The sequence below is a fragment of the Suillus clintonianus genome (genome assembly GCF_016758775.1).
Source record: "Suillus clintonianus strain FC179 chromosome Unknown DEU56scaffold_10, whole genome shotgun sequence".
NCBI lineage: Eukaryota > Fungi > Basidiomycota > Agaricomycetes > Boletales > Suillaceae > Suillus > Suillus clintonianus.
Window position 1 is genome coordinate 20,581 of NW_024539234.1, and position 23,778 is coordinate 44,358.

The 23,778-nt window shown below is 47.9% G+C and overlaps 10 protein-coding genes across 10 annotated transcripts; 4 read left to right on the forward strand and 6 right to left on the reverse strand.

Moving 5' to 3' along the window:
* Positions 1 to 61: 61 nt before the first annotated feature.
* DEU56DRAFT_779588 (uncharacterized protein) lies at positions 62 to 1,756 on the reverse strand. The gene is made up of 4 exons (XM_041351895.1): positions 1,255 to 1,756; positions 1,062 to 1,181; positions 639 to 933; positions 62 to 580 (listed from the first exon to the last, which is right to left on the reverse strand). Exons 1-4 carry the CDS (start codon positions 1,708 to 1,710, stop codon positions 429 to 431), a joined length of 1,023 nt encoding a protein of 340 aa, XP_041212582.1. The 5' UTR covers positions 1,711 to 1,756; the 3' UTR covers positions 62 to 428.
* Positions 1,757 to 2,681, reverse strand: DEU56DRAFT_779590 (uncharacterized protein). The gene is made up of 2 exons (XM_041351896.1): positions 2,274 to 2,681; positions 1,757 to 2,219 (listed from the first exon to the last, which is right to left on the reverse strand). Exons 1-2 carry the CDS (start codon positions 2,620 to 2,622, stop codon positions 2,167 to 2,169), a joined length of 402 nt encoding a protein of 133 aa, XP_041212583.1. The 5' UTR covers positions 2,623 to 2,681; the 3' UTR covers positions 1,757 to 2,166.
* Positions 2,682 to 3,880: 1,199 nt separating this feature from the next.
* Positions 3,881 to 6,959, forward strand: DEU56DRAFT_908629 (P-loop containing nucleoside triphosphate hydrolase protein; the record flags this gene model as incomplete). The annotated part of the gene is made up of 5 exons (XM_041357024.1): positions 3,881 to 4,184; positions 4,231 to 4,654; positions 4,706 to 6,128; positions 6,174 to 6,268; positions 6,329 to 6,959. 5 exons carry the CDS (start codon positions 3,881 to 3,883, stop codon positions 6,957 to 6,959), a joined length of 2,877 nt encoding a protein of 958 aa, XP_041212584.1.
* A 46-nt stretch (positions 6,960 to 7,005) lies between these two features.
* DEU56DRAFT_869233 (tRNA-guanine(15) transglycosylase-like protein) lies at positions 7,006 to 8,821 on the reverse strand (the record flags this gene model as incomplete). The annotated part of the gene is made up of 11 exons (XM_041355541.1): positions 7,006 to 7,247; positions 7,304 to 7,429; positions 7,487 to 7,559; positions 7,612 to 7,646; positions 7,696 to 7,731; positions 7,785 to 7,819; positions 7,935 to 8,178; positions 8,225 to 8,291; positions 8,341 to 8,445; positions 8,496 to 8,698; positions 8,755 to 8,821. 11 exons carry the CDS (start codon positions 8,819 to 8,821, stop codon positions 7,006 to 7,008), a joined length of 1,233 nt encoding a protein of 410 aa, XP_041212585.1.
* Positions 8,822 to 9,025: 204 nt separating this feature from the next.
* Positions 9,026 to 10,903, forward strand: DEU56DRAFT_922558 (uncharacterized protein; the record flags this gene model as incomplete). Its single annotated transcript, XM_041358521.1, has 7 exons — positions 9,026 to 9,171; positions 9,222 to 9,369; positions 9,416 to 9,702; positions 9,755 to 10,076; positions 10,129 to 10,294; positions 10,343 to 10,531; positions 10,588 to 10,903. 7 exons carry the CDS (start codon positions 9,026 to 9,028, stop codon positions 10,743 to 10,745), a joined length of 1,416 nt encoding a protein of 471 aa, XP_041212586.1. The 3' UTR covers positions 10,746 to 10,903.
* Positions 10,904 to 10,906: 3 nt separating this feature from the next.
* On the reverse strand, positions 10,907 to 14,132 carry DEU56DRAFT_25825 (uncharacterized protein). Its single transcript, XM_041345327.1, has 19 exons — positions 13,881 to 14,132; positions 13,814 to 13,829; positions 13,645 to 13,760; positions 13,340 to 13,590; positions 13,225 to 13,284; positions 13,055 to 13,172; positions 12,978 to 12,995; positions 12,713 to 12,928; positions 12,528 to 12,660; positions 12,387 to 12,471; positions 12,242 to 12,334; positions 12,109 to 12,182; positions 11,967 to 12,052; positions 11,845 to 11,919; positions 11,764 to 11,797; positions 11,545 to 11,707; positions 11,330 to 11,493; positions 11,090 to 11,279; positions 10,907 to 11,035 (listed from the first exon to the last, which is right to left on the reverse strand). Exons 1-18 carry the CDS (start codon positions 14,055 to 14,057, stop codon positions 11,212 to 11,214), a joined length of 1,947 nt encoding a protein of 648 aa, XP_041212587.1. The 5' UTR covers positions 14,058 to 14,132; the 3' UTR covers positions 10,907 to 11,035; positions 11,090 to 11,211.
* Positions 14,133 to 14,217: 85 nt separating this feature from the next.
* DEU56DRAFT_779625 (uncharacterized protein) lies at positions 14,218 to 16,069 on the forward strand. The gene is made up of 13 exons (XM_041351898.1): positions 14,218 to 14,715; positions 14,771 to 14,780; positions 14,835 to 14,854; positions 14,907 to 14,939; positions 14,995 to 15,091; positions 15,142 to 15,170; positions 15,224 to 15,251; positions 15,319 to 15,351; positions 15,405 to 15,481; positions 15,535 to 15,589; positions 15,649 to 15,744; positions 15,795 to 15,908; positions 15,960 to 16,069. The coding sequence occupies exons 1-13, from the start codon at positions 14,671 to 14,673 to the stop codon at positions 16,022 to 16,024; spliced, it is 702 nt and encodes a 233-aa protein (XP_041212588.1). The 5' UTR covers positions 14,218 to 14,670; the 3' UTR covers positions 16,025 to 16,069.
* Positions 16,070 to 16,351: 282 nt separating this feature from the next.
* Positions 16,352 to 19,939, reverse strand: DEU56DRAFT_869236 (Alpha/Beta hydrolase protein; the record flags this gene model as incomplete). Its single annotated transcript, XM_041355542.1, has 21 exons — positions 16,352 to 16,504; positions 16,554 to 16,761; positions 16,818 to 16,852; positions 16,899 to 17,028; positions 17,079 to 17,167; positions 17,220 to 17,304; positions 17,354 to 17,406; positions 17,521 to 17,577; positions 17,630 to 17,658; positions 17,713 to 17,851; positions 18,333 to 18,379; positions 18,439 to 18,517; positions 18,571 to 18,778; positions 18,829 to 18,863; positions 18,911 to 19,040; positions 19,122 to 19,225; positions 19,408 to 19,458; positions 19,512 to 19,532; positions 19,589 to 19,645; positions 19,673 to 19,737; positions 19,786 to 19,939. The coding sequence occupies 21 exons, from the start codon at positions 19,937 to 19,939 to the stop codon at positions 16,352 to 16,354; spliced, it is 1,929 nt and encodes a 642-aa protein (XP_041212589.1).
* Positions 19,940 to 20,484: 545 nt separating this feature from the next.
* Positions 20,485 to 21,466, forward strand: DEU56DRAFT_779661 (ribosomal protein S12/S23). Its single transcript, XM_041351899.1, has 5 exons — positions 20,485 to 20,609; positions 20,672 to 20,736; positions 20,796 to 20,987; positions 21,039 to 21,194; positions 21,247 to 21,466. The coding sequence occupies exons 1-5, from the start codon at positions 20,603 to 20,605 to the stop codon at positions 21,262 to 21,264; spliced, it is 438 nt and encodes a 145-aa protein (XP_041212590.1). The 5' UTR covers positions 20,485 to 20,602; the 3' UTR covers positions 21,265 to 21,466.
* DEU56DRAFT_850844 (phosphatidate cytidylyltransferase) lies at positions 21,467 to 23,768 on the reverse strand. Its single transcript, XM_041355185.1, has 8 exons — positions 23,584 to 23,768; positions 23,200 to 23,525; positions 22,958 to 23,143; positions 22,675 to 22,901; positions 22,445 to 22,626; positions 22,045 to 22,396; positions 21,804 to 21,994; positions 21,467 to 21,753 (listed from the first exon to the last, which is right to left on the reverse strand). Exons 1-8 carry the CDS (start codon positions 23,718 to 23,720, stop codon positions 21,579 to 21,581), a joined length of 1,776 nt encoding a protein of 591 aa, XP_041212591.1. The 5' UTR covers positions 23,721 to 23,768; the 3' UTR covers positions 21,467 to 21,578.
* Between the last annotated feature and the right edge of the window lie 10 nt (positions 23,769 to 23,778).

The window sequence follows — 23,778 nt, forward strand, 5'->3', positions numbered from 1 at the left end:
TGCGATATAGTAAGTAGTTCTTGGATGAATTTCTCCCCCCTGAGAATATGAATCAATCTAAGGAAGGCATACCCGCCCCTGGCTCTGCAAATACAAGCGCAGTCTGTGTGTTCGGCTACATGAAACTTCCTACTGACAACATCGATACGTCATTGGAGCTCGAATGGTATTGGAGCGGTGCTAAATCTAATGACTGTGACGGATTCTTCAATATGATGTGAGTAATGGTCGCTCTGCCACTTCCAGGCTGCAAGGTGACTGTGACTTCTACTCTCAAATGAGGATGCCTTGCGGCACCAGGCAGTCGGGCGAGTACCGCAGTGGCGAGTTCGTGGTAGGGCGTGCCTCTGGCTGGTTATTATGACATTGTGCAGTAGCCGCGAGTTTTCTTGAAGACCCTGCCCACGCACAACATGCAAGAGTATGGCTCAGCCTCTCCTGGGTGCGCCTCGCGGCAAGCCTGTTCCTCGGCTTGCAGATGATCCAGGTCTCGTTCCACCGCCCAAGCCTGAGCTTCCGGCGCTTCCCGTGGCGCTAGCTGATCGACTGCGAGGGATTGCCGATGCGGCGCTCATTGAGGCTGGTGTTATATGTGCAATCAGAACAATGGTTGTGGTTCAGTTGTCACATTCACATACCTGCACGAGGAATGCCTTTGGAGCCTCTTGCAGCTGCCGATGTTGCTGTTGCTCGTGTTCCGCGAACGCCCCGGACTCCACTTGATACGCCAATGCCGCGGCCACGGGGCGCCTTTGTTGCCGTGGCCTCGCGTTGTGCACGTTCCTCTGCTTCGCGGCGAGCAGATTCCTCCGCAGCCACGCGCGCACACTCTTCTGCCTCCCTCCGTTCTGCCTCTTCCCGCTCAAGGCGTTCCTTTTCTAGTCGGGCCTGTTCAAGGGCCTCCTGTCGTTCTTTCTGAAGTAACTCCTCATCCTTGAATTAAGCATAATCAGCCACGGTGGGGTTCAAAATCACAGAGAATTGTTAGAAAAACGCGTCGCAAGCCGAAGATATGGTATGGGGCGAGACGCTGGAAATTGACCAAAGGAAATACAGCTTACAGCCTCTGCGCCCTCCCATTGTTCGTCAAAAATCAGCTTCGCCACGGCTTCTGACTTTCCAAGCATATTGACATATTTATCTAGAAGCGCATCCGTCTGTGCGAGTTGAGTTGCCACTTGCTGCACAAGCGAACGAATAGACAAGAAGACATGATAATCATTGGCTTTTTCCAAGCTTAGCGGTAGCACACACCTCAGTTGCAGTTTGAGTAGATCGCAACGCATCGTTAAATAACGCAAAAGACGCGTTCAGCTTCTTGAGAACGTAGAGATCGCTCTGAAGCTTGTCTTCCCGTGCCTTTGCAGCGGCAACCCTTCCAATCATAGTTGAATCAGCATCGGTTTCAGAGCCATCGTCGTTTCCTTCTTCATACTCGTCGTCCTCTAATATCCTGCTTTGATCAGGTGAGAACGTCTGTGATGTTGTGGCAGGTGGTGCCAGTAGACTGAAACGTGGCCTATCATGAAACCGAAAATTTTCCGTGTCCTTGTCTAATAGTGAGAGTTCTGAGAGGGAAAGATCGGCGCCCCCAGGGCCCGTATGAAAATCTGAGTCGAATGGTTCGGGTGATGGAAGAGACCCGGACAACAGTTGTGAATCGCTAGCATCCGGAAGTGAAGACGATGGGGTGGACGGTGACCAAGACATCTTTCGGTTGACAAGAGTTCAGTTGACAGGTCAATCACGCAAATTCGAAAAGCAAAGTGATCGACGACCCCACGAAGCCCCACGATCGACGTTAACCAAGTATGTAACCCATAACGAGTCACGAAACCTGGATGAGATGGATTACGGTAATGATACAAGATAGTAGCCTTTACAACGATAGCCATGGTACACAAAGTGATACTAGGTAAAGCAGAACCGCAGCCTACAAGAAAAAGCGAAGTTGTGCTAAAAGAACAAAAGTAATGCAAATTCAAAGTTCAGTAGAATTGAAGTGTTGAAATCGAAGAAGTCCAATGAGATGCCAATTATCCATGTCCGAGTCCATTGTCTGAGTCCATTCATAACCACCAAAATCGTACACCTCTTCACTTCCGATCTTTTGCTCTCGTAAATTGGCATTTTGCCAGATTGATGAAAAAAAACACTGCAGGTAGCCTATGCTGCAGCAATTGGGAACTCTCCACTCCAGTTTCCAGAGTCGCCGAATACTGAGTTTACCGTTAGCTTCATGAACTGGGTTAAGATAGCGTCAGGGCACTTACAAACGATCCTGTACGTCCCAGCGGTGGTATCATCAGGGACTGTGACATAAACTTCACCATCCGAAAGCGAAAATCCAGACTCGATGGGAGTAGATTGGGTTGCATCGCCCTGGCGAAGGTAGATCTTGCCAGTAGGATTGGTTACCTGGGAAGGTTCTGAGGACGTATCCCAAGTGACGAGGTACGTCTCTCCGACAGTCCATGCGGAGTCAGATGTGGGGGAGATGATTGTTGGTACCCAGACATCACGCATCACAGCAGAAACAGGTGCGGATAATGCGCATGATAGAAGCGTAAGAAGCATGAAGAATGAAGTGAGAAGAGCACGGAGTGAAATGTTGGTAGACATGATGAATCGTGAAGAAATCGTTAAACTGAAGAAGAGAAACTTGGAGGGGAATTGAGTGAGCTGTTCAGGTTTGTGATGTTTACTTATATACTGCCAGCACAGCTGACCGCATGAGAGCCACGATGCGCTTTTGTCAGCGACTGAGCGTCATTTACCGAGAAGGTCGCAATTAGGCCGTCGAATCTCCACTAAGCCAGTGCTGGCAATATGGCTTCGCAGCCAAAGGCCAAGCCTGAGACAGGAACCCCCGAATTTGCCGATCCTCAATGCGGGATACATCCTGCCTCATGTATGTATCTGCACAACGGATCAGAGTCATCAGACCTCACTGGAGGCACATCTTACAAGGTACTCTTGATAACTGAAAATTTAAACTGAGGAACTACATGTACTAGTGGGATCCGACTGTGATTTGGACTCACGCACAAGTCTGTGATGTGCAATGAATGATGCAAGACTTGAGTCTGAACATGTACAGCCCATATCATATCGGATCATGGTGCACCACGATCGGTCAATGAACTACTTGCTTTCATGGCCGTAGGACTGTGTCCGACGTGGTCGCTAATAATACTTGTGGTATGAAAGCACAGGGCGGCCTTTTGACATCCGGTTAAGCGGCAGTCAAGTCACGGTAGCACAGGGCTCGCAAGTACCAGTGCTTCCAGAGCTCTAGATCTTGAGGGTGGCCGCTGGCATATCATTTCCCAAATGCTAATTTGCCCTGTCATGATCATTGAATGGAGCTTCTGTGGTCCCGGGAACCCGGACTAACAACAAGGGTCAGGTTATCGCCGCGATAACAAACATGAAATGATAAAAACAGCCTCAAGGACGAGCTCATTGCGGCACATGAATCGAAGGCTCGGCACTCGGTGGTTGAATGACACAGGAAAGAGTGTAAAAGGCGTGTTGACAGTCTCGACGCGGCCAGGATGGCAGTACTGGCAGTGGGTTCTGCACTGTCACATCAAAGGGAGTGCGTAATAACAATAATCTTGCGAGTGGTGCTCCTGTCCTTATCATGAAGAAGGAGTGATAAGAACCCTGAACGTTCTAGAAGCTCGAGCTGTACGAAATGTTATAAGAGATCTTCCACACACTCCCAAAGGTGAGTGAACGAGGCAAGGTCATAGGCTAATCATGTGGTCGGTGGCTGTGTACATTTTAGGGCATGACAGGGCATGACCAGGCATATGCCGCAAAGTGCTTGACTTGTTACAAACTTCATCAAAGAACTCAGGACGAACTCTTTATCATGGTATCACGGAAAAGGAACAGAGTAGTTGACGAGGAAGAGGAAACAAAATCGGACTTTTCAATAGTTCAAGCCGCTTCAGACGACGAATTCGATGTCGACATTTCTGGTGCCCTCACAGGCAAGAGACCAAGAAAAGATGTTCCAATCGAAAATGACCTGGATGATGACGATGGCATCGAAGAGTTAATCCACGATTCTATTACGAAGCGAAATAAAAAAGGCGGTACTGAGATGCTGAAGAAAATTAAGGGAAAAGGGAAAAGTAAAGGTGACATCGGAGGAGGAAGCTTCCAAAGCATGGGTATGTGCTCCTATTCAATGAAGATCGTGCGCTGATGGCTCTTTAGGTCTGCATCCGTCCCTTCTGCGTTCATTGACGCTCCAGGGATATCGCACACCCACACCTATACAACGTGCATCAATTCCTGCCCTTCTTGCATCTCCACCACGGGATCTAGTCGGAATGGCTCGGACTGGCTCGGGAAAAACTCTTGCATACATGGTACCTTTAGTGCAGCGCCTTGGAGGCAGACACGCACATACCTTTGGAGCTCGGGCAATTATCCTCGTACCAGCACGAGAGCTCGCCACTCAGGTTGTCAAAGTTGGGAAGGCACTTGTGCGAGGTTGGACGAACGATGCTGCCCAGCATGCAGGAGATGATGCTGAAGATTCTTTAAATAGCAAAGGCGAAAGTTTGCGCTGGAGTCTAATCGTTGGCGGGGAGGGTCTGGATGAACAGTTCGAAATGATCAGTAATAATCCAGACATGTATGTCCGTTTCATTCATGCAGGTATTTTCTGACATCCATTTCGTTTTAGCATCATCGCAACTCCCGGCCGTCTCCTCCACCTGATCGTTGAGATGTCGCTTTCCTTGTCATCCGTGCAATACGTTGTTTTCGATGAGGCAGACCGTCTTTTTGAGCTCGGTTTCGCTACTGCACTTACAGAGATTCTTGCTCGCCTTCCTGTGTCTCGTCAGACCCTTCTTTTCTCTGCGACCCTCCCGAAATCGCTCGTCGAATTTGCCAAAGCTGGTCTGTCCGACCCCAAACTCGTGCGACTAGATGCCGAGTCCAAAATCAGTTCTGATCTACGAATGGCATTTTTTTCTGTCAAACAAGCGGAGAAAGATGCATCTCTACTGGCTCTCCTCCGAGATGTTATCAAAGTCCCCTATGGAAGCACCGAATCATCAAAGGATGATGATATCGAATCTTCGAAACCCAAGAAGGGGAAGTTCAAGGCCAGACACCCAACCCATAGTGCGCCTCACCAGACACTCGTGTTCGCAGCTACAAAACACCACGTCGAATACCTTTCTGCGCTCCTCACCACAGCTGGCTACGCTGTCTCTGCTCTTTATGGCTCACTAACCCAATCTGCACGGACATACCAGATGACTCAATTCTTGGCGCAAAAGACCAGCATATTGGTTGTCACGGACGTTGCAGCGCGTGGCCTTGATATACCAGTTCTCGAAAACGTCGTAAACTACGATTTCCCTGTCGGCGCAAGGATATTTGTTCACCGCGTGGGTCGCACGGCCAGAGCAGGAAGAAAAGGTTGGGCATGGAGTCTCGTTGCTCATGGCGAGTTGCCATATCTCTGTGACCTGCAACTCTTCCTTGGTCGGCCGTTACTCACTTTGTCATCGTCCTTTCCCGCATCGGCTATGACATCAGAAGAGCCTTACACTCAATCACTACTCTTTGCTCCATTTCCACGGGACCTAATGGATTCAGAAGTTGAGTATGTTCGCACACTAGACGAGTCACAGCATACACTGCCAACCCTACGTGCCGTCATGGGGCGTGGGCATGCAATGTATGAGCGCAGTCGTGGAAAGGCCAGCCCAGCGAGTTATCGACGCGCAAAAGAGCTTGGACGTAGCGGTCAGGAAGGCGTCGTACATCCCGTCCTCACGCTGATGCGGGATGGCGATGACGCAAAAGAAGACACGAGAGAAATGGAGGAGAAGCGTGCCGCGATTGTCCGTGCGGTTACCTCATTCAAGCCTGCTGAGACGGTGTTCGAGATTGGTACTCGTGGAAAAGCAGCGACTGCTAATGCAGCACTTATGAAAGAACGGAGGAAGGCGCTTGCAAAGGCCGTGGAGCGGGCGGGATATTCAGGGCCCAGCAACTCTTCTGCTGTTGTCGACACAGACCAAGGCGGTGACGACGACCTTGGCGAAGCAGGAGATGGTGATGTGGAAATGGCAGATGAAGAAGATATTGCGGTTCGTCTCCTCATAGCTGCAAGTGTCCATACTGATTTCTAGCAGGCTGTTTTCAATGTCCCCACCAAGAAGAGTAATAACTTTCGCGATGAGGATTACTACATGTCCCACTATCAAAAAGACGCCATAACTGAAAAAGGGTATGTATATTTCATCTACTCCTGATTGTGCGCACTGAAAAATATGTGATATCTTCCTAGCTACTCGCTCACAGATGGGGCTTCTTCCTTTGCTGCTCAAGCTCAGGGTGCCATCCTTGACCTTGCAGGAGATGAGGACACTATTGGTTCGCGCCAACGCCACCAGAACAAATTGTCATGGGACAAGAAGAAGAAGAAGTTTGTCAAAGGGGGCGGGATTGGCTCCGACAACATGAAACTTCTGCGAACGGAGAATGGCACCCGGTTACCTGCTACATATAAGAGTGGCCGGTTTGACGAGTGGAAGAAGAAAGCAAGGGTGTCGCTGCCAAAGATCGGAGAAAGGGAGGTGGAAAGAAGAGGTACTGGTGCGGCCGGGCCCGGAGGGAGGAGATGGAAGCACAACAAGGTCACGGAGGCTAAGCCGCTGGACAAGCTCAGCAATGATTACGAGCGCAAGTCTAGGCAGCTAAAGAAGAAAGAAGAGGGTATCGCAGCGGAAGCAGGCGACGCAAAATCAAAAGGTCCTGGCAGAGCGAAAAAGATCAGAAGTGGCGGTCGCTTTGGAGGGAAATCAGTGGGCAGAGTCAAGACCGAGATCAAGACAGTCGACCAGATACGCAAAAACAGGATGGTTGCAGAACGGAAGAAGCTTAAGAATGCTCGGCCGAGTCGCAAAGGAAGGAATTGATTTCTACACTGTGACATTCCCCTACGCCGTATATGACATGTAATTGTCAAGCCGCATCCGAGTACTCCCACTTCACCCCCGAACCTTGAACCAATGGCACGTCAACACCCTGCATTAGGTCCACCCCAACGCTGCGCAGAGCGTTTACACACCATTCAGGGTATCCTGTATCACCGAAGTAATTATAGAAGAATGATCTTAAGTACTCAGGAAATTGGCCTTCAAGTATAGCATCTCTTGCACCGCCCATAAGCTGAGCCTGGAAAACAAGGTTATGAATTGTGAGAGCTGTTAGGTGACAAAAGATCAGCTGAGTATACTGCTAGAAACGGTATCTGAATTACCGTGAGCACCAGCTGTCTCTATCGTGACAATGTGGTGCAACACAGCACGGGACATGCCACTTGCACATGTTGGACAAGGGCAGTTCTTGTCTATAGGCTCCATGCTCTTCATGTGCTTCCCGAGCTCTATATAATCGATCAATGAGTCCGTACCGCACTGACGTTTCGCAAAAATAAGCGCACTAAGGTTGAGAGGCCCCTTGAAAGTCAAGGCCACACCAAATCTTGCAGTCCGAGTAGGGAACACGCAATCCGCCTGAGCAACTGTCAGGGAACTTCGCGTCAAGTCGTGTCAATGCCAAGCTTACCATGTCAACACCCAAGGCAACGCAGACCAGCAGATCTGGAGGCGACGATCAGGTTGGACTGCGAGGAGCAAGCAGTTCAAGCACCTTCAGCAAAACCTACGCCCATGGAGTAGCGGGGCCCTAAGTGCGCAGAAGCTTGCGGGGGGCTTCGCAGAAGAAATCGATATACTCACGATCTGAAGGTAGCCGGTCTGCACACTGCTTGATACTATGCGAGATCAGGTACACAAAGACGGCACAATCCGAAGTCAATCTTACATCTTCCAAAACACGTCTCAAGAGGGTTCATCAGGTCGCCGAAGCCTCCAGCTGAGTTAAAGAACCCACCCTTTTCTTCCCCTCCGCTAAGGCCGCCTATAGCATACCCAGCAACTCGGTCCTTCCGCTCGATCATTGCATCGAGACATAGATCTCGTAACGCTGGGTCCAACCCTCCTTGAACAATAGCAAAAAGGTTCTGTTTGTCTTTTCGGCCGGATTTTTCATGCTGTTCGATGCAACGATCTAGCCATCGAACAGATCGATGCATGGCCTCGCCAACTCGAGGCCCGACAGTCAAACTACTGACTGCTAGCATTAAACACTGGTAAAAATATGATATGAGCAGTCTTACCCACGTCATCCAGTTGCATGATAATATCCGCTCCGATTGAATGCTGTATAGAAATACTTTCCTCGGGCTGCACCGCTCATCAACAGAAGAAGCGGTGGTAAGCATCAGAGACCAACCGTCAGCATTGTTGGCTCTCCATTGAATGGACTAGCAAATAAAGCGCCGTCCTCAGTAATAGTGGTGAACTTGCTCAGAGAGACCAGCTGGAAGCCTCCGCTGTCCTTCGAAATACTAAGCTTGAGCGTGACGAACTTCTGGAAGTTGCACTTACAGTGAGAAGGTTGCGGTTCCAACCTTGGAATTTGTGAGCCCCTCCCGCTTCATCAAGGACTTTGATCCCGGGTCGCAAATTCAAATGGTATGTGTTGTTCAAAATGAGCGTGATTCCAAGCGATTCAACCTGTTGTGGGGTCAAGCCTTTGATCGCTGCCTGTGTTGCTACGGGCATGAATGTAGGAAGCATTGTGACGCCGTCTGTGAACAGCTTGAACCTGGTCTATCCTGCTCTATCTGATAAGAACCTTACTCACGGGCAAGCTTCATTCTGCAAACTCGCGCTCGAGTTGTATGGCATTTTGCAATGACTTCGAATTGCATACTTCGAGAAACGGTCGGAGGAGCCCAGAGAGGTCAGTTTATGCAAGACCCGAGAGTACACTTTGAACTTAGGGAGTAGAAACTGTTCATTAGACTTGGGCTTGTCTGGCACTAAGGCACTTTGACGCCACTATCAGGACAATTCTAATCACGTGACTTTATTTTCGGTCTTTGCTGCTTCTTCGAGGGCGAACATACGAAAGAATGCTTGAGCCTGTTCATAAATGGCCTAGAACAGTTCGTCGAGTGCCCTTCAGGTGGAGGTTTATCCACCGGACCAGAAACTTACATTTAGGACGAGATCTTTTGTCGGAATTGAGTGCTCGCCAACTCATTGCTGATGTGACGCGGTGAGAACTACCCTATTCATAAAGCAGGTGGATGTATTGACATGTTCCAGCCCAGATGATCTCGCTAAGCATCTGCAGAGAACACGGACCATCTATGCTGGGGTTGACCCAACAGCAAAGGCTTTACATGCGGGTCACCTCATCCCGCTTCTCTGTCTCTTCCATTTCCGCCTCAGAGGGCATTCTACGCTAGCACTTGTAAGCTTGTGCGTTTCTACGTTCGAAACTGACTGAATGTACTCAGATAGGTGGAGCGACGGGGCTTGTTGGAGATCCTTCTGGCCGTATGTTGGAACGCTCAATGTCGGAAAAAGCTCAAATTGAATCCAACACTACAAAACTCACGGAATCTATTCAGCAATTTTTCTCTCGCGCGACAGAGTACGCCCTCGATAAGGTTCCCCTCCTGACAACTTTGGCCCAACCACAGGTTGTTAATAACCTAGACTGGCTAAAGGAATTGAATCTTCTGGATTTCTTGAGGAATACCGGCATTCATTTCCGCGTAAATCATATGCTGGCAAGGGATAGGTCTGTCGTATTACATCCCTACATTTCCTTTGTTGATGACAACGTGATGTAGTGTGAAATCGCGAATGAGTGCACAGAATGGCATCACGTTCACTGAGTTCACGTACCAGCTTCTCCAAGGTTATGACTTCTACGAACTTTTTCGCACAAGGGGGTGCACTATTCAAGTAGGTGGATCAGACCAGTGGGGAAATATTCTTTCCGGTATCGACCTCATAAACAAATCCGAAGGGGATTCCAATGGATACAATGAGGGGAGCTTTGCAGTGACCACACCATTGCTAACAACCTCGCAAGGAGAGAAGTTTGGGAAGAGCGCGGGGAATGCTGTATGGCTTGATGAAAATCTCACAAGCTACCTAGACTTCTATCAGGTATGCTGACCGATCAACTATTTCTGGGCCGTCAATTTGATTTTGTCAACAGTTCTTCCTTCGTACAACGGACGCTGATGTTGAAAAGTATCTCAAGATGTTCACTCTGCTTCCTGTCGAAGAAATTGATGATATTGTGCGAGAACATGAAATTCTGCCTGAACGCCGATTGGCACAAAAACGTCTTGCCGAAGAAGTAACACTGATGATACACCGAAGTGAGAGTCAACCTGCTGTCCTCTTGCACTCTCTGACACGTCCTGCAGAGGAAGGCCTAGAGGCTGCACGGGTTGCAACCGACGTCCTTTTTGGAACAGACTACTCGACTTTGCGCGCGAAAGATATTGTAAAATCTCTTGCCAACGACCCACGGTTTGTTCTCTGCGCGGAGGATCAGTTGCTCGGCATCACGCTCCCAAATATTGCTGCCAACTTCGGACTCACTTCATCAAAGTGTTCGCCTGCCTTTCTCTAATTCCACTGAACTGGTTGTTGACCTACACTTTTTCAGCGGCCGCACGACAACTTGCCCTCGGGAACGGCTTGTATCTGAACAATGTACCTCAGCCAGACGTACACTTCAAGCTCGAGAGGAGTCGCCTGATTGATGGACAGGTGGCAATTTTACGCGCTGGAAAGGACAAGCACTTGATTCTGGCATTGCGTTGAGTCTCCCATACATCATGCCTCGCGAGCTGTGGCATTCTAGATTTCAATACCATTACTCAGCATTGTTGTATATCGTTACGTCTGACAATTGCTGCAATTCACAACGATAGTGTCTAATTAAGTGCCATATGGCACATCGAGGCCGGACAGTACAATACACAATACATACTCCGTGAATGAATGCTGTTTTGCTTCATACTTGTGCCTGGGAAGTTGTCGTATTGCAATAACAAAAGCGATCGTAATCATCGTAAGAAGGCACATGATGCTGATAAACTGAGATATATGCCCTGCAGGGATTTACGCATTAAAAATGGGACGCGATGAAAATGGTGTTCGAGGACCATTGCGGCTTGCCTTCACATCAAGTGGCGCCACTTTTGGAATTGAGTATTTCAGGGAACCAGACCTCGCATTGTCCATCATACCGTCATCTCTAATTACATGTAACTGAACCTTTGCTGCATCAGTCCACACGAATTGCACTGTACAAGCGCCGCACAGCCCAGTACGAAGCGAGGAATCCAATGGTCCCTTGATGAGGATGTTAAGTTTTACTGTTATGATCATGAGACATCCCTTACCGGTGACAAGAAAGTCGAAAAGGCAAATCAAGAACAAATACCCGAGGTATAACGTGACGCTTGAAAGAGAGTCCAGCGAAAGTCGGGATAACCAGTAGAAGAGTCCATAGGCCAAGATCCAAAATGCACTTCCACCGCCAGTTAAGAAGGCACGCCAGTGCCACCTGCATAGAGAATCAATACAACAGATTACAAATAAATATAATTCCACATACCGATACTCTTCAGCGCAGAGGTTGAAATATGTGAACAAGATTGTCACGGTTCCAGTGGTGAGTGCGACAACTCCTGCTGTTAGCGCGAGGAACCCAAATGCATAGTAGGCGCGAGATGCGAAGAGGCTAGACATGACAAAGTATAGTTCCACGAACGCAGCCCCTACGACGTTGACAATACTGTGAGCAACGAGGAACAAAATATGATCTGTATCTTACCAAATGGCAGGATGCCTGCGAGTAGCGCGGAGGCCTGCAACAGGGTTCAAAATTATGTGTACGTTGGTGGCCAAGACTTACCCATGGTCGAAGGTGTCTGGGAACTGGTGGGATCTGACGGGGTATTTGATTGACTCTGACAGGGTGTGACACGCCCTGAAACCAAATAAATTTCAATCACGTCAAACAGGCAACATACGCACCCCTTGCCTTGACCCAATGTATGATCCAATCGAAGATAGCGGAGCAGAAATTCCAAACCAGAGGACAACGATCAAGAGCATAGTGGCTAGTGTAGGTGAAGACCATGTGAGCTCCAAGGTCGCCGACACAATCACTACTTACAAAATGGAACGGCTCCTGAGGAGCCAGCAACGAGAAGGAAAAAGTTCAACAAGAAGATTACTATGAACACCAGCCTAGTGAATGGAATCAGCCAATAATGAATCAGAGTAATGCTGCAGACGAGAGGTCTTACGTCGGGAGAATGGTGGCTGTAAGAAACGCATTCTTTCTGTGATCAAGGCCACCAAGCGATGCATATATTCTACTCGAATAATAACCTCCGATCCTGGTATCTCTGCATAAGCAGCTGAGCGCTTCAGTGTGAAGAGATGACTTACCCTCCGAAAAGGGTCCAGCACACCATCATGACAGTGGCAAGAGAACCACGGTTTGAAGGCGAGAGGAAGCCCAGCAATGCAAAGACTATTGGGAGATTGACGTTAGACAGTAAATGGAGGCTCTGGGATTGAAGGAACTACCAAGGGTAACGGCGCACATGGCGCACAACTGAGCACCATTTCCTACCATAACGGAGAGCACCATTGAGTAACTGGGCGCGCGGAAAACTTCTCCATGTACGAGCTTCCAGCCCCAGTCTTCTTGAACATCTTCCTGCATGTCGTATGGCGTTAGAACAACTACGTTTAGAGTGTTCATCACCCACACTAAGATCAATTGCATTGTATCGTGAAATCTGCGTGGACGTCAGCTTGGAGTATATGTCAATGATGCTAAAAAAAGTCACATCTCTAGAGACAGTGCGCCACAGAATCATGGCTACCATAACACAAAGGAAAACGACGATGATAATTGAGTTGATGAGGCTGAACCAATGTATCCGGGGGTCAAAAATATGGAGATAGTTGTCCCATCGAGTGGCCTATGAATGATAAGAAAAGTTCAGCGCATGTCTTGCACGACAAACATACCCATGGCGTGTCGGATTCCTGAACGCAGGAAGTGAGTCAGATACTCACTCAGACCAGTCTTTACACAAAAGACTTACGTCCCAAGTTACTCGGTAGGTATACCGTACTTTGTTTCCTTCGGTTTCAGATAGACTCAACTTCTGAACTTCGGCATCACAGTTCGGTGTACTTGTATCTTCTTGAGCCCCGCCGCGGCTGCAACGAGGATGTAAGCAGAAGTGAATGAGGCGGAAAACTCTTCGCGCACCTAGATGGCCATACCAGGACTCCGACAACGCGGTACACTCCAGGTGACGGCTCGTGATATCTGAGTGAGGCAATGAGCTTGATGAACTTTAGCGTTGATATGCAGGCAGCCGTACCTCAGAACAATCTCATAATGGTTGTTTAGGTAGGGAACATCATCGTCATCATTCCCAAGGTTAAACCCCATGTCGAAGAAGAGGTCCCCAGTCTTGGTGTCTTTCTTCATTTCTGCAGCTGGCAGACCATCCACCAGCCAGTTGAGAGCATAATCCTCACGGATCCGCTCATTGATGAATTTAGCGTCTTCTCCAGGTATTTCAGTGCTACACAGCATTTGACAAGTACCATTAGCCTCTAGCATTTTGATCTGAAGAAACGGTTTGAGTCTCCACATATGATTATCTGGCCAGTGACAACATACATCATATGGAGATGTGAATATTCGGTCGCCAAACAATATCGATCCCAACGACTCGGGCTGGCCCTTGGCACCCCCATCGGGTTCGCAGAAGTGAAATTGAGGATTGTAATAGTCGTCTATGATGCGTCAATGTGTGTTGCTAATTGCAATCCATAGGTGAGCTTCTCACAGTTTATGAGGGATTTCTAAAGGCCAGTAAGTACAGTCAAGCCCTAGCATCATAGCGAACAACATACCAGCTTTGAGTTGTCACTTCCAGTGAGCATGGGAGTGAGCGCATTGACATACACATTGACAGGATCGCGCAGCTCATAGTTGCGGGGTGCTGCGCCAGGAAGATAGAACGCGTTGGCAGCTGAGGGAAGGAAGGTCAGTAGCGCACCCCCCAAGATGTAGCTTCCAGTGGCTCTCATGGTGGTAAAAGAGCGTTTCAGGGCGTTGGAAGCGTTAAGGAGGTGGTGTAAGTAGTAAGGTACTATTAGGACACGACACCGACTAGCGATCACGTGACAGGATAGCCTCGAATAAAAATATATTAAATAATTATTTTATACTACCCTATTCTTTCATCTCGTCCATGAAACTACAATTTTGTCCAACGTTGATCCAACGTACGCCATCATTAACCCCCCTCAGACTACTAGTACTGCCATTGCAAGGCAATCATGCATACGCACGACTTTCGGTCCCATGGCTCACACTACCAGCGGCAGTAATGTTATAGCGCGTCCCCTCGTCCATGAAGTGAAAATGCTATAATTCGTTGCTAAAGTAAATCAGATCAAATTAAGGTTCAAGCGCTTATGCTTGAACTATAACTTCTTGACCAATCATTTGCATTGATATTGATCTCCGAGCAAGCCGCATCATGATATCGTCCTTGGGACCGGGTCACCAGGTTGCCTGGACAGGTCGAATCGTTGAGGGAACCATCACATCGGCTCAGCAGTGATATCCCGGGTCTTCAATAAATGCCAGTCCCAGGCCTATCTGCCCACTTCCGATCTTCATCCAATCCAGCTCGACATGACCTCCCCATCTGAGATTGCACTGCGTCTTCAGACCGTCAAAGTAAGTTCTCCCAGCTTGCTACTAATTTTGATCCTCATGAGTCCGATTGAGTCAGTATTTCAAGAGTACGTAACAAAAATTACTATGATACTGCCGCCTTTCCGACATAGCTATGAAAGTGGCAGGATTGGCAGTCTTGGTATGAACTTCATTGAGCATATGAGTCAGATATGCGCTAACATCAGTGGCAGTTTTTTGACTACTGTATCGAACTGACAGACGAGGTGCGTTGTACATCTGCTTTTGTTATCGGAGTTTCGCTTGACACCAAAGTACTAGATCCACCTCACTTGGGGGAGGAAGTGGGATTTCATTCGCATCATTTTTGCGGTGGCTCGCTACATGCCTTTTATTGATGTCCCGATAGACTTGATTTGTACGTGTCCGTTGCATTTACATAGTTGCATTACTCAATCGATGATCAAGATTCCCTTGGACCCACTTCACCACAGCTTGTGAGTACCAATATTGGAGATGATGTATTGCATCCATAGAAGCTTTATGCTAGTGCCTGTCACTATACCAAGCCTCCTCCTGTGAGTATCCATTCCGTTGCAATATGAAATTTCCACCTTTCTTATAATTTTGAAATACAATCCAAAGGGCTTAATATAGCTGGCACCGTTGCCGCAGAATGTAATAGATAAATCCTCCGCATTGTTTTAGTATAATCCTCACCGGATTTCCAGCACTCCTTCTCATTAGGACGTACACGTTATGGGGAAGAAATAGAGTGTTGCTTGTTGCCCTCCTAACGCTTGCGCTGGTAAATCCATGCCCGCAATCGGCGATATCCATCTCAGTCAGAATTTTTTGCAGGGCTGCGTTGCAGGATGCGGGGCGGTCGGTGCCAGTGCTTCATCCTTGTTCAAATGTACGTTATCACAACCCTCCTTGAATAGTCTCCAGTCGTCCGACGTGACTATCATGCAGACCAGGATCCCCCACTAGCAACTTCTGGCTGTTACCAAAGCCAAAGAATTGCAATTTACGCAGTTAACTATGCCCTGCTGGGTCTTTATGAGACGGGTCAGTTTTTTCCCTTTCTTTAGAGCTACTAAAGCCGACCACACACATAGTCATACTATTCCTCAATGTTTTTCAAGCCTGCCATCACCGACGAGGGCCGGGGAGTAGCCGGCTCATTACACATTTGTACTGGGATGGTATAATTTATGTTCTGTGTATACTAGGTGAGCGCCTCTCGTCGTTGAATTCGGAGTGACACTCAATGACTGTATAAGCAATGACAATGGTCAACATTGTAGTTATAGCTTTCCTTCCGGTAAGACAGGTCCTTTTCAATTAGGTTTTGCTCATATTTTGGTGGAGTCGGATTATGCAGAATCTACCAACACGTAGGTTTCATCCTATGAACATTTTGAGCATTTTAACATTTATCTTTATACCCAGACTACAGGCGGTTTTTCACAGCGTTTTATCGTCTCGCCTTCTTTTCAACCTACGAGCCATAATACAACGGCGACACGAGCAAACCATCGTCTCAGTTATGGAGACGGATCTTCAGTTCGGACACAGCATTCCTTTGTACCCGATATCTCAACGTACGGAGCCCACACAATCCATTTAAAATCAGCTTCTGGAGAGCGATACAAGTACAATTGAAATCTCGCCATCAAGGCGCTTGCAAAAATTCCGCGATCTTCTCTGTTATGAAAGCGACATCTTGCGGGTTAGCGCTGCCCCCTGCAACATGACCCCAGATCGATGGGATCACATGCAACTTAGCATTTCTGAGGTGAGACACTTCGGTTTCGCTGTCCTCCGGCTTGTATGATATCAGTAGTCGGCTCGCGGTTGCTTAGTGCAGGACTGACCGGAAAGTAAAGATCCGTCTTCGAAGGCATAATGAGTCCCTTTGCTTTGATGCTCTTCAGAGCCTTTTCGTAGTCTCCGCCATCACGAACGATGGAAATGTCTCCCTTCTGCCATGTGTTCAAAAGTGCAATCATGTCGTTTGCATCCCAGTTATTGACATATCCTGCTTCCCACCGCTCCCTGATGAACGAGTTCAGGTCCGGGTACCTGTTCACAAAAATCCATGAAGGAGGCTGATGAACATGTATTCCGACATGGCTTACTCTCCGTCCATCAGGTGCTTGTACTCCCGGAACCACTGTAAAAGTTATATTATCGTGATCTTTCATCGTGAAGTAACTCACAGTTTGCCCATAGGCCCATGCGCTGTAGACTCGGCCGAACGCTCGGATTCCATGCTGAGGAGTGCTCTGATAATGACCGTCGGCAAAATCTTTGCTTGCTAACATCGCTGCCTTCGGTCCTTCTAGGAAGCTAAAGCACAAAGTCGCATGCGGACAAAACAAATTCAGACGTGGACCCACCATTGGTTATGGGGACTCGTGCGAGCAGACGAGCATATAGAAACAAACCGCTCTACAAAGTCAGGGAAGACGACCGGCCAGTGATATGCCTTGGGATAGGACCTGAGAGTGTGTTCGTGATATCCTAAAGAGGCGAAGTACCTGTTGTCCGCCCATAGAAAATCCAACCACACAGAAGGCCTTGCGCACTCCAAGGTGCTTTGTCAAAACGGCATGCTGAGCGCGACTTGTTAAAGTGAGCCTGTATTCTATCTGCAAGTCGTTTCATAACCTACATGTTATCTTCGTAGGAAACGAACGGGAAGTACGGGCCATCATAAGGTGCAGGCTAACGGGCTGTCAGAGAGGGGGTACAAATGTGCAGCTCAAACTAACTGTGTTAGAAGGAGAGGATGACTACATCGTTTCAGTCAGCGAAACGGAAAAACAGTAGGCAGCGCACCTCTCCATTACAGAAAAGCGCGAATGTCACCACGAAGTATTTATTTGGGTCAAGGACCTGTTGTCAAAACATGGAGATCACGCATTCCACTACACAAACATCTACATACCTTGCCTTCGCCAACGAGGTAGTCTTGACCTGTGTGTGATTAGATGAATCACTACCTTCATACTCACAATCAACAGAACATACTCCCAAGGGCGAGTTTGGCCCCGTAACATGTCGGGAAAACAATCACTTTGTCATTGCTTGGGTCTCCGTATGTCCGGTATGCGGTTACGGCATCAGGGAGTACTCCTCCTGCTACTTTGAAGCGACCATGATGATAATACTGGGTTGGTGCCTGCATGATGGAGAACGGGCGGGGAGAGGATACCGTCTACACAACGACCGTATGCTTTTATGTCACGCGTGTATGGATTTCATATAGGCGGTCCGACATGCACCATGAGTACCGATAAGTGCTATTTGAGCTGGATAATGAATCTTATGGTCACAAGCCACCTAAAGAAAGATATAGATAGCATTGTTTGAAGTTCCTCGCTGGGCATTGACGTTTGGTGTGAACGGCGACCGAGTGCACTAACCGATAGGTTGTTTCGGTAGAATATAACAGCAGGGCGTGTGAGTGCATTATTTCGATTGATGGGGTGGCCGTGTTATCTTGCTTGCCATATCACCAAACTTTTGAGATCATTTTACAGAGTTGGAGATACAAGATTGACTAGCTTACACACTTGATTCACATGCGCGGCTTTGTAGATGATTTCTGAAATAGCTCGAACTCAAGGTTCCTCCAAAAATTTCTTCACCTCTGCTTGTATGAACTCATCATCCTGTACGTTTGATCCTCCCCCGGCTACAGAACAAGAATATCAGCACCGCGAAGTTCAAGCAAATTAGGCCTGACAAACTTACACATATGGCCCCACTCCGAATCGATAATGACGAGTTTTGCGTTGTTCAAGAATTTCATCTCATTCTGACAGTCCTCCGGCTATCCAAGGAACTATCAACCCCGAACCAAATTTAAAAGGTGAAAAGACTCACAGGGAAGTACAGGTCTTTCTTGCAAGGCATGATCAGACCTCTGGCCTTGATCGCTCCTAGGCAGTTCGCAAAGTAACCTCCGTCGCGTATGAGAGAAACATCCCCCATCTGCCATGTGTTCAAGAGTGTCAATAAATCGTTGGCGTCCCACCCTTCTAGGAAACCTCCTTCCCAGTCCTCTCTTAAGAAGTCGTTTAGGCTTGTGTATCTAGTGGTCATATTGATAAAACAAAGAGTGGAACATAATAAATGACGCACTTTCCGTCAAAGAGATAACCTTTCTTGGCATACCACTGCGGCAATTTCAGTACGACAGTCAACTCGAGGTTCGGAAGCTCACCGCCTGGCTATACGCCCATGCGCTGTATGCACGGCCAAATGCCCGGATACCATGTTGAGGAGTGCTCTTGTAGTGGCCATTCTGGAAGTCTTTTGAAGCCGAAAGAGCGGCTTTAGGACCTTCTAAGAAGCTGCGGTCGGATTAACACAGTCACAAATACAAGGTGTACAAAAGTACCATTGGTTATGAGGGCTAGTTCGAGCAGATCCACAGATGGGGATGTATCTTGACCAGGATTAGAGAAAAGTTACTGAAAGAGCGGTCAAAAATATACCTTTCAACAAAGTCAGGATACATGACTGGCCAATAGTAAGCCTGCAAGGTCTCAGCAAAACCATCGTTGCTCTCCGCAAATACATTTACCTGCTGAGCGCCCATTGAAAATCCAATCACGCAGAATACTTTCTTGACACCAAGCTTCTGGGTGAGCACAGCGTGCTGTGCCCGGCTAAACTATGTCAGCGACTTCGACAATCTAAGATGGAACAAGCTCACACGTTGTCCTCGTAGGAGATAGTAGGGAAGTAGGGACCGTTGTATGGCGCAGGCTATCATCGACGTCGTGAATTCTTGTGTCAGACAGCACTCTGAGGAAGCTCACTGTGTTAGAAGGTGAAGAAGACTGAAGTGACAGGTGAGTTGAGCTTGATCAGACCACCTTCACGTTATGTAGCTTACCTCTCCATTGGAAAATAAGGCGAGGGTCACCACATAGTACTTACGCGGATCCAAAACCTATCGCTGGCGTCAGCCGGAAAACACGATCAAGCTATATGGGGTTACCTTGTCTTCCCCTACCATATAGCTTTGACCTAATAATCCATTTGCTAACTCAAGTTCCAGCCATCGGATGAAAAGCATTTTGGAAGACTCACTGTCCAGTTTTCCACCATAACATGTAGGAAACACGATAACCGGATTCTTTGGGTCGCCAAATGTCTGGTATGCAGTAATGGCATCAGGTAGCACACCACCTGCAACACGGAAGCGCCCATGGTGGTAGTATTGGATTTCAAGGTCCTGAGACATGGTTAGGAGCGAGGGATATCGAATCCATCATCAATGAGTGGGCCAAACATATAGCATTCTCAGACTGGAGACTCTGATAGAGCTGTCGAACACCGGCACTGAACCATGTGACAAGTTTGTGGGATTCGAAGATATTCATAGATAATAATGTGAACCACAGGCACAGAAGTCTTGACCCTTTGGGAACTCCAAGGGATAGACTCGTGATCAGCCGCGTCACACGACGATGACTGGGAGTGGGGTGAGGACATAGTACTGGGGTGTTATTACACAGTAGAGTATCATCCTCCATCTCACGCCGATGACGACAAGGTCACGGAGTCAGAGTCGACTGTGCAAGGAAACTTGTCTTGAACAAAATCACTGTCATACAGCAGATTAATAGCCGCTACTGCGAGCCAGCCCATAAGAGAGTGCTTTCAAAGTTCAAGTCACAGTTCACTCAACTCACTTTCCTGCTAACTTGCAGCATGGCCTGAGGCCCTGAGTAGCACGCCCATAATCAGAAGATTCAGAACGTCGGAAGCTAAACATTCTCACGTGATCATAAGCCATGCTGTGGCTGATAAACTGTAACAGTTATAATTAAGGTTTCGGGATGGTGCCGAGCTGGTCCCCAGCACAAGTAGAAAGTTATCCTCGCCGTCCTCGTCGACTTCAAGAATGGGCTGTATGTCGCTCTCGCTATGGCCATCACTGGAATAATCATTTACTAATGGACTCTTCCATCAGCCAACAAACCTCGTGGACTTCAAGCCGCTCGTAAGCTTCGCAATGACCGCCGTGTAAACCGATGGGTTCGTGCTCGTAATCTCTGGGACGTCACACATCTGAGATTATGTGCTTTTCTCAACAGGCGGATAAGGCGTATAAGAAGCGCGCCCTCGGTAACGTTTACAAAACCTCCCCTACTGGAGGATCATCACACGCAAAGGGCATCGTCCTCGAGAAAGTCGGTGTCGAGGCCAAACAACCCAACTCTGCCATCCGTAAATGTGTCCGTGTACAACTTATCAAGAACGGTAAAAAGGTCACGGCTTTCGTGCCTGTGAGTGCTTTCATAGTTGCTTGTCGTGAGTTTACTAATACATGGATATAGAATGATGGTTGTTTGAACTTCGTTGATGAGAACGATGAAGTTCTCATCTCTGGTTTCGGTCGTAGTGGCAAGGCCAAAGGTGATATTCCTGGTGTGCGCTTCAAAGTAGTGAAGGTCTCAGGGGTCGGTCTTCTCGCTTTGTGGAAAGAGAAGAAGGTCGGTTTAATCAGAATTATACTGCTTACCATTGTGCTCATACTCTTCGCAGGAAAAACCCCGGTCATAAGCGCCATTCACTTGTCACTGTCATCTCATGTTATCGCATTACCTATGATTATGCCTGTGCCGCACATGCCGCACACCAATGAAAAGTTGAAACCACCATGCCATAGGATGACGCCGCGATTTTCTTGTCTCGTAATCTACCAAACACGTCGTTGGGCAATATTCTATGGCAGGCTGTCGTCATCATTCGCCTGATATCCAAATGCATGCCATTGCAAAAACATTATCCACGTGAAATTGTGAATTAAAATGTGCTAATCGTAATGAGTATCGTCCAGTCATAAATGGGCGCATCAAATCGTCAATCGCGCCAGTTCATACTATCGTGATGCCTTGACCTTGCATGTACCTCCGTAGGTCCTTCATCAGCTCCAACTGCTCGTCAACAGTAAGCCCGCTAACGATCATCTGCAAGATAGAACCCACGCTGACGTGGTGTTCTCGAATAAGGCTGCTATAATAAACGTAGGTAAACACGCCCATGAGGAATCTAGGGATGGTGAGTATCTTGATACAATGCATTGGAGATTTGCAACTAACTGGCAGTCCATGCGATCGGTCATCCCTCCATGACCAGGGATGCTGTGACCGAAATCCTTGATGTTGAAGGCGCGCTTGAAACCAGACGCGAAAAAACCTCCAAACGGTGCCACGAGCGATGCGAAAACTGCGAAAACTAGGAGATGTAGTTGGTATGGTGCATAGGGAATCACAGTCACTGATTTTCCGAGCTAATGGCGACTCTGAGCAGTTACACAAAACATCATCAGTTTTCACTCACGAGTTGCGAAAGAAATACCCTGAGAGGCGACCAGATTTTCCACACCTTCCAGACAAACACTGGGTTAGGTGTACACTGAACATTACTCCAGGCAGAGACTCCAAGATCATGTACAGGACAGATCATGTAGTTGAAGCGCATGAAGTACGAGCCCCAGAGCACACTGAAGAGGAGGGTGCTCCAGAAAGCACCCACAAACCCTTCCACAGTTTTCTTCGGCGAGAGCTTGATCAAAGGTGTGCGCCCAACGGTCATGCCCCACACATATGCAAAGATATCATTGCAAATGACCAATGAGGCGGGAACCCAGAACCAAATCATGCCCTCAAGGATATTGTTAACGATGAAGTGACTGCAATTTACTTTTAGAATGAAGACTGAAATTGGACGAGATTCATACCCAGAGACAACGATCAGTAGCAGGCTCATGTGAACCCAGCAGAAGAGGCCGAATTGCTGCTTGAGGAATCCACGTTTGAGAGACATGACGAAACCAACGAAGCCGATGGTATAGAGCATAAAGCTGATGATTCTGTGATTGGTAGCAAAAGGAAGCAGTTGGCCGTCCGAGAATATAACATGCTAATCACCAACTCAGCATATATATTCACAGCATTGATTAACCCGTACCTTGAAGTAGTAGATGATACTCTCCCCGTACAGAAAATAGTTAGTAACTGCAAAGAAGTACCAATTGAGAGTTTTGCTCCATGGATCCTTCTTTCCCTTATTTTCTATCTCTCCAGATTCCGGGGCATGGCTTTTGAGTGAGAATAGAGCAGTGACTTCGCGGTAGACAAGCGTTTGACACAGCATGGCGAGCATGATCATATAAACATGACCCATGAGTAGCAAAGCTAAGTAATGATCAGATACTAACACAACCTTCTATTTGAAGCAGAAGAATGCATACCAACGAAAACTCCGATCATGATGAACGTCCATAATGTTCGTGTTAGAATACTTTGTCGTTTCTTTGTGCGTTCAGCTTCTTGCGGGTCAGGTTCACTTTTGAGTGCTTGCTCGACGTCAGGTATTGAGACAGACTGTCCTTTCTCGTCCAGCAACTTGCTAGGGAGAGGATGCAGTGTAGAGTTGTCTGAATATTCCATCAATTCCACTGATCAAACACTCAACAGAAGTCAAGATGCATACTTTCCGCGACATTCACATGTTGTATATCTCCGTTAATAACAGGTTCTGGGAGTGATGGTTCCGCTACCTCAAGCTGAGGCGCTGGCTCATGTTGTAGCTCTGCGGTGGGCTTTAACTCGGGAGCAGCATGTGATGCAGGGAGAGGAGATATGTCTGCCACTACTTCGTCCATACGCTCAATAGACTCTTCCAGAGAGGGCGTATGTCTAGGTGAACTATCCGCGGTACCTGCCTTTGAGGAGGCTTTGAGTTGTCTTCGCCTTTCGGTGCGAGCTTGTTTTTGAGCCTTCTTGATTTGATTTTTAGATGGCTTCGCATGCTCGTTGCTAGATAGCCCAGTGAGCAAATGTAGGCGTAAGGTCACAAACGTCGGTGAAGACGAACCTGGTCACCTGGGTCAGTGGTGTTTCTTCCTCTTGTTGTTCGTCCTCGACGTCTTCCCCGTCGTCGACGGTGAGAGCCTCGAAGACAGATCTAGAAACAAATGGCGGGTTCGCTGATGTGCCAAAGGACCTACTCATGGTAGCAGACAAAGTAGCAGTTAAACGTTGGTTAAACGTTAAGGTTTGGTGCATGCAG